At 34.4% G+C, this 10,561-nt stretch overlaps 1 protein-coding gene across 1 annotated transcript; it reads left to right on the top strand.

The window, feature by feature from the left end:
* The first annotated feature begins 538 nt into the window (after positions 1–538).
* Positions 539–1,558, top strand: LOC133173862 (histamine H3 receptor-like). The gene has a single exon (XM_061308934.1). The coding sequence runs from the start codon at positions 539–541 to the stop codon at positions 1,556–1,558; it is 1,020 nt and encodes a 339-aa protein (XP_061164918.1).
* Positions 1,559–10,561: the final 9,003 nt, after the last annotated feature.

The raw sequence follows: 10,561 nt of genomic DNA, 5'->3' as shown, positions 1-10,561 counted from the left end.
TTTTGATAGATAATTTGAGGTTTTGTACTGAAATATATCATAATATTAGAAATATAATTAATTAAAATTGGCTAACGAAATCCAGCAACTAGCGAGATATCGCAAGACTTGATCCTTTTAGTATATATACAATGTACATACATGTACGTCCCTGGAACTCCATTTTGCTGGGAGGGACACTTTTATAACAACTATACCTTAAATAATTTAAAAAGATTAATAAAGCAAATTAATTTCGAATCAATAAAGGAGAAAAATCTGCATATTAAACCGAAGGCGGACCTTTTATTATAGAGGCAGGCCGGACCTTATATGTTATCGTATTAGGTCCCCCCGGACCTTTAAACGAGGCGGACCAAATATTATGCGACACCGGTCAACAGGGGATGCTTACTCCTCCTAGACATCTGATCCCACCTCTGAAATTCCCAGGGATCCGTGTTTTGTGAATTGTTTAGAGATTTGTATTTTTTTAAAGATCGATCACTGTTCGTTACCTTCACCTTTTCATGAAATATATTCCTTTTCAGAGTTTACAATGAATAATTCAATAGAGGGCGCTGCGGATGGTATGGAGTTGTTTCCCTTGTATGTGACTGTCCCCTTGGGAATCTTTTTAGCTTTCCTGATTATTATAGCCATGTTGGGGAATGCATTGACAATCATAGCGTTCGTGCGAGATAAAAAGCTGCAAACCGTTTACAATATGTATCTGGTCAACTTGGCCGTTACCGACTTCTCTCTAAGTGTATTTAGCATGACAGTGTATTCCGTGTATACCATTACCAGCTTTGCCTGGCCATTCGGATACCACTTCTGTAAAGTCTTTTTGGTAGTTGATTTTACACTTTGCTTAGAATCTGTTATTTCTATCGTCGTCATCAGCTTAGACAGATTGCTTCTGTTAAAGCACGGCCCACACTACGTCTTGAAAGAGTCCACAAAAGTAGCCACGACAAAAATAGCTATCTCCTGGGTCTTGGCCTTTTCTCTGTATTCGCCAGCCATCATTGGTTGGGACTTATGGACGGGTGAAGATGTGAACGACCCGGAGGACTGTGATGTACAATTTGTTTACCACTTTATATTCACCACCACTACAGCCATTATCGAGTTTGCCATTCCATTCATCGCAATCAGCATTTTGAATTTTCTCATTTATCTCGAAATACGTAAACGAACAGTGGTATTTCCTACGACAATTACAGGAAATCCCCCATCCGAACCAAATACAGACTACGTATGCGCCGCAGCCAAGGAAACAACACGCAAGGACATCAAGGCGGCACGTTTTCTAGCCATGTTGGTTCTTGTTTTTGTTTTGACCTGGGCACCTTACACTATTACTACCATTATAATTTCTTTTTGCGAAGAGTGCGTTAATGAGTACGTGTATGAATTTCTGGTTTGGTTGTTATGGTCTAAATCCGCAATCAACCCTCTTCTGTATGCGTATAACAGTGCAATGTTCTATAAGAATTTTAAAGAAATATTAAGATGTAAAAGATCGGCTGCAAATACCCAAAACTCTACCGTAATGTCCCATGTCACGTACTGAGAAGAAAATCGCATAATTAACTGTTCCTACTTCTTTGCAGAGAAAGAAATATACCGGGTATTATAACAGAACTGCGTATTCATACTGGGCAAGAAAAGTTTAAGCAGACGTATTTATGTTTATTAATTAAAATTATGTTTGACAAGTATCAAATGTTAGTAAAATTGACTCGTATCCCTAATAACTGGTTGTTTATTGGTTAATATCCAAGAACCTCTCCAATACGTAGCAGCAGAACTGTAACTCTCCAAAAAACAAAATTTGACAGACCGGGGACAGTACCACCCTTAAAAAATGTACATTTATTGAGCACAAAAAGGTTGCGCTCGGTTCTGGGTTTATTTCTCCAAAACCTCACCTCAACTGCACAAAAGCCCAGTTTCAAAAAAAAATTCGTTAGACCTCTATCAACTACCGTTGTAGTTGGAATCTACAGGAAGTGGAGAAGAATTGTCTTGCCACCCAAAATGGCAATATACATTTGCCTCAAATTTCATGCCCGGGGAGGGAGGGGGTATTAACAACGGTTTTTGGAAATGTTTTGATGTGGAAATAATAAAAGAATATGTTAGGAACACATAGTTAGTAATATTTTGAGATGGCAGTTTAAATATGCGAAGAAATAAATCGAGATACAGCTCAATTTTTGTACGGAATAAATATGCACTCTTTTCAATGGGTGGAATTGTAGCTCTGGTCATCCATCCCAATTTTTTTCAGACCAGCGAGCTACAGATCTACAGCTATCCAATACTGAAAAGTATTAGAAACAAGGCCTCAAAGTGCCTGAGACCTATTGCTTTTAAGGAATGGAGAAGGACATAGATATTAACCATGCATGTACGTAGTATCGGGGAGAGGGGTTACTAATAATTTTGTTTAAAAATGGGCTGAATGGCACCCACTTTTTGTTGTAGTCGAGTCAACTTTTCCGATGTAAATGTATTCCAAACCCTTTTCTCGTTAACAAAATTTGTAACCTATTTAGTATGAAAATGTTCATTAAAAGCCCCCCCCCCCCCCCATTTTATTGCAGGAGTCAAATTCTCCCATGTTAATGAAATAAAAAAATACATCTTGCTGAAAAAAATTCCTTCAACTTTGAAAATGATGCTTGATACCCACTTAAATCCACTGTTTTATTAATTATTGTTGGTTTGTTGGTCTATATTTGATACTCATATGCTTTTATTTGTGTTAAATATCTATATGATAAGTTTTCATAAACATGTATATAGGTTAAATTTCGACATTGGCCTTTGCATCGTCTCAAGCCACGGTCCGGAGTCCGCATGTAACTCTCTCCTACACGGCCAGAATGGGAGAGGATCGTACATTTTGGCCATGGTTTGCGACGGTGTGGCCTCTGTAACTCTCAGTGTATGGAATGCCTTATATAGATGTAAAGGTCACACTTTTTCTACAGTTTTCATCATTATTATTCTTAAAATGAACTTAACATTATATCATTTTGCTTAAATGTATGGGAGGGAAAACCTACGAATAACATTAAAGAATGAATTCTCCATGTAAATTTTCCGCATTTTCGAAAAGTCAGGGAGCGCCTAAACACAATAGCGACATGACAAGTGGATTTTAATTGAAAATTACTATTTTCTCATGAATAAGCCATTAATAGTTTTTTGACTTGAATCTTGAATTTTAGTGATAATCATCTTTTTTTTAATCATGTCTTTCATTGTATCTTGAGAGAAAAAAGTGATAGTGACGGATATCTGTGTGCTAACGTGTTTCGCTGTTTCACTGACCATTATTATTTGATCATAATAGCGATTCAAAATCGAAACCAAAATTAAAAGTTCCATTTCTTCTTTGTTCAAAGTGAGAACGAGTTTAACACTTCTCTTTGGCAACATTTACTTTAAAAACTGATTCATTTTCATAGGAGAGCATTCAAAGTCAATATTATTTTGACGATATTGAATTATTAATTAAATGTCGTTCATGTGTACGTGCCCTGCTCTTACAGCACAAAATAAGTGCTATATATATATATATATATATATATTTATGTGTGTGTATGTGTGTGTGTGTGTGTGTATAACCTTTCATGAGCTCTATCCATAGATACATGTATATCGGCTTCACAGAAAAGCATATCGACCAAGCACGAAGTGCAAGGTCGAATTGCTTTTCTTTGAAGTCGATATATCTATGGATTGACCGAATGAAACGGCTACATTTGTTATATTACTTTCTACAAAGGCGACACTCGCTATATTATTTTTTCAAAGGAAGATTTACAAAATGTGAAGGAGAAATCTTTTGCTTTAATTAAGGTACCGGTCAACCAGAGTATTTGCTGATTAACCACATTATTTGATTGGTTTGAATGACGGTTTCTTTTGTTCACTTATTTGACAGTTTGCTGCAAGTTTTAAAGGCCATAGAAATTTGAAGTTCATCAATTGCATGTTCAGTCACTTTTACAATTATGCCATATAAACAAAGAGAAATATATTCTTCTGATGATGAGAGAATTATTTCAAAAATTCAATCAGAATATAAGGTCTATAAGGCTATTTAAAAGTTGGGTCAGAAAGCTACTATTTCATTTGTTCCTGGTCTAGGACTGGAACCAATCAGAAAACAGCTTTTACTGTTGGTAAGTTTTGTAAACAAATAACTCGTCTTCAAAATAGAAAGTGCCGACATTATAGAATTTGTGACTAGTTACATTAAACGAAACATCGGGATAAATTTTTGGAAGATCGTCCTCCTAAAAATCACAAAAGATATGCTCTGGAGTTGGGCCATTTGAAAACGACGGATTTAAAAATATATTCTCATTGGTTAGTTTATAATTACCCATTACGTCATGTGTAACCAGAAACCCAACTATTAAATAGCGACTTATGTCAAGGGTTTGTGTGGAGTTCCGAAATCACAAAACCTTGACACTGTGAGGTTGAAGGTCCAAATACTGAGAATGTTTATACGTGAAATTCCGGATATACAGAGTGAGAATGTTATGAAACCGAATTTCAGTGGTGAAGACTTTTAGGATATATCTCATGAAAATTAATTCTTTGAATTAAAAAGATCTGAAAGTTTTTTTTTTTTTTTTAAAAAAAAAGCTATTTAAAAAATATGGAAGCTATTGCAGATTTTTTTTCGAAGTTTATACCTTTTCGTAAAGTGTCTATGGAAGAAGTGAAATTCATATAAAGCATGAATATATGCCTTTCAAATTCTGCTGTGACGTGCAGTACCGAAAATGTGAATTGTGCATCTAAAAAAAAACCACATAATAGGAATTCCTTAAAATTCATGCAGTATATATTAATTGTGAATCTAACACAGAAAATGTATTAGGAATTCCAAAAAATATATTTTATCGGTGATATGTTTTACCTGTGACATTCATTTAATTTGAAATTAAAACCTTGCTTTTGTTTGAAATATTATCATTTTTCTTTTGTTTTTAATACTGTCGAATAAGTTGAAAATAACTGTCCAATGACAGATTTTCTAACTTATTGGGCATATACAGGTAACTTATTGGATTGTTTTTAGATTTACGGGAACTTTTTGCTATAATAACAGCAGAAATAAGAAGGATTACACAACAAACATACTTTAAATATATAATTTATAAGAAGCACAAGAAAGCTAACAACACTGTATATCCTATTATGTCGGATCTACTAAATAGATACAAGGTCACGGTTGGTAATTTATACAAGGCACTAATAACCACCAATGACACGATCAATAAAATTTGTCAAATGTTGGGACGCCCCGTCCTTCCTCAGAACAAAGAAAAGATAAAAAAAGTCATAAATCAAACGAAATGGAGAAACAAAAACAACTAGCACTACAATTAACTTTTTACATTTAAGATATCAACATCACGGGTTATTTTTTTTTTTAAATATAGTATCTCAGGGGTTATTATACAAGTCGATCAGATTGAATAATTTGACTGATTTTCAGAGTCTTACATTGTTGCCAACCTTGTATACATGATATCAGAAAGAATCGAAATACCAAATCATCAAATGTTGCAAAAAAGTTATTGACTGATTTTTATCATTATTATTGAAATGGAAATTGGATTATGTACAGTATAACACCCTTAAAACGAAGTACCGGAGACGGGCGATTATGCTTCATTATAAACGTAATTTGTTATACCTGTAAGCCACAGGGAATGAAAATTTCTTCGCTATAAGCGTCAGTTCATTATAAGCGTGTTCTCTATAAGCGTGTTTAACTGTAAATATGACGAACATTTTAAGTCATCAAATCTCCTTCCAAACCTCTTTTTTCCAAAGTGCTTAGTACATTAAATTATTTAAATATAGAAGACCGGGTAAGACAACTCAGATTAAACCATGTGTATAACATATATCATGGTTGTGCGCCATCCTATCTAAGCGAAAATTTTACTTTAAGGTCAGCTGTGTCTTCACGAAACACTAGAGCATCCACTAATGAAGATTTTTTTATTCCTCATGTGAAAGCATGTCAAGCGGATACTTTTTACTATAATGGCATTAAGGACTGGAATTTTTTACCAGCTTCTATTAAATGTACTAAAGGAAAGATTACTTTTAAGAAACAAGTTAAGAGTTTTATCTTACAAAATGGCATTTTAGAACATGAAAGTGATATGTTTCAGCATTAACTTATAAAACATATTTTATTATTTTATTGATCCTATATGTTGTCATACTTAAATTAAATTTAACGTGTAAGCAACGCAGTGCTAAGATTATAGTGCCAAAAATTGTTATAGTGCTTTAATGATGAAACATTGTATTTTTATCTTATTTAGGGTAGGACCCCATTGGAAATAAGCTCTCCAGCTTTAATGGGTTATCCTGGTATCAAATAGTCGCTATCTAAAATATGGTTTTCTGAATATTTATTTATAAATCTATTTAAAATTTATGGATTCCCAAATATTGTCTTTCAAATGATTATGTATATTTATGTGTATTTGTTTTATGTATGATGATATATGATACCAAATAAATGATGATGATGATGATGATCTTTATTGGAACTGTTTGTTCAAGAGTTCAAGATTAAAAGTGTAACAAGAGACCATGTACCTGGAAACATTTTATAAGCTTCATTTCAATAGATATTGGTCTCCTACATAAGAAATAATTGCTTGCGTAATGTAATAAATCTGGTATATTGAAATTCTGACATATGGTTTCTTCTGAAAATTTAACAGTTTCCATAGATACATGTACGAAGTAAAAAGTAATCATGCTATTTACTGTTCCTTCAGTCTAAATTCTCATATCCTTTCGACGACTGTAGTATAATAAACGGGATATAAAAATACGGAGTTCATTTAGCCAGAGTGTTTTATAGAGGACAGTCACAGCGTATTAAAACAGATATAACAAGATGTGTTTGTGAAACACTGATGCCCCGTATGGCAACTTATAGCAAAGGTTACACTTTCTCAAATGCAAATCAAATTTGTTGGTACCCAAAGAAAGGTCTTGTCTCGAGGAATATACCTGTGAAATATGAAAGCCTTAGCAGCAACCATTGAATAAATATGGAAAAGGTTAACTTTTTTTTTCAAAAGTATGTCAAACATCAAGGTCAAATGGTCAAAATTAATGGTGCCCAAGGAAAGGCTTTCTCCCAAGAAATACACAGGTGAAATATGAAAGCCGAAGCACCAATCATTCAAAAGATATGACCAAAGTTAAAATTTTCCAAAAGTAGGTCAAACTCCAAGGTCAAAGGGTCAAAGTTGTTGGTATTCAAAGAGAGGACTTGTCACAAAGATTACATATGTGAAGTATGAAAGCCCTAGCACCAACCTTTCAAAGGTTATGGCCAAGGTTCAAGTTTTCCAAAAGTAAGTCAAATTCCAAGGTCAAGGTCAAAGGGTCAAAGTTGTTGGTATCTAAAGAAAAGTCTTGTCACAAGGATTACATATGTGAAGTATGAAAGCCCTAGCACCAACCGTTCAGAAGTTATGACCAATGTTAAGGTTTTTCAAAAGAAGGTCAAACTCCAAGGTCAAGGTCAAAGGGTCAAAGTTGTTGGTATCCAATGGAAGGTCTTGTAACAAGGATTAAACATATGAAATATGAAAGCTCTAGCACCAACTGTTCGAAAGTTATGGCCAATGTTATAGTTTTTCAAAAGTAGGTCAAACTCCAAGGTCAAGGTCAAGGTCAAAGTTGTTGGTATCTAAAGGAAAGTCTTGTCACAAGAATTACACTTGTGAAATATGAAAGCTCTAGCACTAACCGTTCAAAAGTTAAGGCCAAGGTCAAAGTTTGGTAAAATTTTGCAAAACTGGGTCAAACTCCAAGGTCAAAAGGTCAAATATGATGGTACCCAAAGAAAGGTCTTGTCTCAAGGAATACACACATAAAATATGAAAGCCATAGCTCCAACCAATCAAAAGTTATGGGCAAGGTTTAAGTTTTTGTGGACAAACAGACAGACAGACGGACGGACAGGGCAAAACTATATACCCCCGAATCTTCGATACGGGGGCATAAAAATCTGGGTTCAAATAGAAGGGTATTTTACCACAAAACGGCCGGACTCCAAATACTCAATTACGTCTGCTGAATTTTACAAAACATAATTGTAAAATCAAGTGAATTTTCTGGAAAATATACATGGAAGTCATGCTTATTTAAGAAATAAACAACAATGTTAAAAAGTTCTCTGGGAAATGAACTTGGTTGGTCACGTGATCAAATCCTGTGAAGCCCGAAGGGCTTCTCAGAAGATTTGATCACGTACCAACCAAGTTCATTTCCCAGTTAACTTTTTAACATTGTTGTTTATTACTTTTATTTACATTTGAGACGAATATTCGGAATAGAACTGCATTTATTACACGAACGGCCCGCCGTATTGCTATGTTGTGACGCGCAATGACCTAGAAGTTGTTTGGTCTTGAGAGTTCGCCTCGCTCCAACATTTGAATACTTACATTGATGTTTAGCAGTCCAGTTCAGGAAATATCTGTTCATAATGCAAAAACAATGATCGCTACTGGGAATTATCTTACTATTATTGTACGAGTTCTTTATATATAAAGTCAAAAGCGGTGCTATCGTCTTCAGTTTACATACCTTCAAAGGAATTTCGGGTTAAAAAGGTAAGCGTGATTTTAGGCTAATTAGAAACATTCTTCACACCGAAGAAAGATCTAACGATCATTTGTTGAACGAAAAAAAAATAATTTATATGTTTCAATAATTTTATCTTTTTCATCGCTTTGACGGTTCAGAAGTTCCGAAACCAGTGTCACTGTGACAGAAATATGTAGACAAGATATCATCTCGCTGTGTGATTCGGTCACGCCATGACCTCTGACCCCCTAATAAGTTCATTTAAGAAATAAACAACAATGTTAAAAAGTTCTCTGGGAAATGAACTTGGTTGGTCACGTGATCAAATCCTGTGAAGCCCGAAGGGCTTCTTAGAAGATTTGATCACGTACCAACCAAGTTCATTTCCCAGTGAACTTTTTAACATTGTTGTTTATTACTTTTATTTACATTTGAGACGAATATTCGGAATAGGACTGCATTTATTACACGAACGGCCCGCCGTATTGCTATGTTGTGACGCGCAATGACCTAGAAGTTGTTTGGTCTTGAGAGTTCGCCTCGCTCCAACATTTGAATACTTACATTGATGTTTAGCAGTCCAGTTCAGGAAATATCTGTTCATAATGAAAAAACAATGATCGCTACTGGGAATTATCTTACTATTATTGTACGAGTTCTTTATATATAAAGTCAAAAGCGGTGCTATCGTCTTCAGTTTACATACCTTCAAAGGAATTTCGGGTTAAAAAGGTAAGCGTGATTTTAGGCTAATTAGAAACATTCTTCACACCGAAGAAAGATCTAACGATCAATTGTTGAACGAAAAAAAAAATATATGTGTCAATAATTTTATCTTTTTCATCGCTTTGACGGTTCAGAAGTTCCGAAACCAGTGTCACTGTGACAGAAATATGTAGACAAGATATCGTCTCGCTGTGTGATTCGGTCACGCCATGACCTCTGACCCCCTAATAAGTTCATACAGAATTGAACATATTTTCTCTTCTATAGGTTCATCTAAGAAAAATATTTGCAAATGTAAATAAACAGAATTGAACATATTTTCTCTTCTATAGGTTCATCTAAGAAAAATATTTGCAAATGTAAATAATTAAAAAGTGCACACATATCCGTTAAATTTTCCTGCACAAGAGAGTTTAAAAATTTGCATAATCGATATTTTATAATTATTTGGAAAAATCCACAAAAAGTTAAAATTAATAAATTGATATGTCTATAGTGTAGTGCCATTGACATTTCGTGTGATGTACTTAACAACATAGGACTTAGATAAATGTGCTAAGTTGCCTATAATTTGAAGGTGAAGATAGCAAAAAAGAGATTAATCTCATAAACTATGCAAACAAAACGAATTGTGAACAGGGCAAAAAAAGGACCCTTGCAAACTACCAGAGGTTGGATCAGGTGCCCAGAAGGAGTAAGCATTCCCTATCTAGCGGTCATGCCCGCGTGAGCCCTCTGTATTAATCAGGTACACAGAGTTATCCATAGTCAAAATAAGTTTAAACACAAAGACCTAGCAATTGGTAAGAAATAAGTCAAAATACGATACAATACAATGATAGGTTATATTTGCAAACAAAGTCGTTAAATTGGACACAGAGTTTGCGAAGTGTAAATTTAAAAAGAGATTGTAGAAATTGTCCTGTAATATAACTAGTCAGTTTTGTTAAAAAATTAAAAAAAAAACATTCTGAATGTACACACAAGTACTTTAAAGTCGATATATTAAAAAGATGCTTGAGTTTCTGATTGACAATATCTATAATTTTGCCGATATACAGATAACAATAGAAAACATAGACACCATATGTTTGTGCCCCTTAAATAAGAAGGAATTTTTGGTAGTTGATAGTGCCCCTCAACTGAAAATGTATGGTTCCCCCCCCCCCCCCCCCCCAACTGA

This window comes from Saccostrea echinata, unplaced genomic scaffold (assembly GCF_033153115.1).
Source record: "Saccostrea echinata isolate AGI-Se365-2 ecotype Australia unplaced genomic scaffold, CSIRO_AGI_Sech_v1 ptg000056l, whole genome shotgun sequence".
NCBI classification, from domain to species: Eukaryota; Metazoa; Mollusca; class Bivalvia; order Ostreida; family Ostreidae; genus Saccostrea; species Saccostrea echinata.
This window is presented reverse-complemented; position numbering and strand designations above follow the sequence as displayed.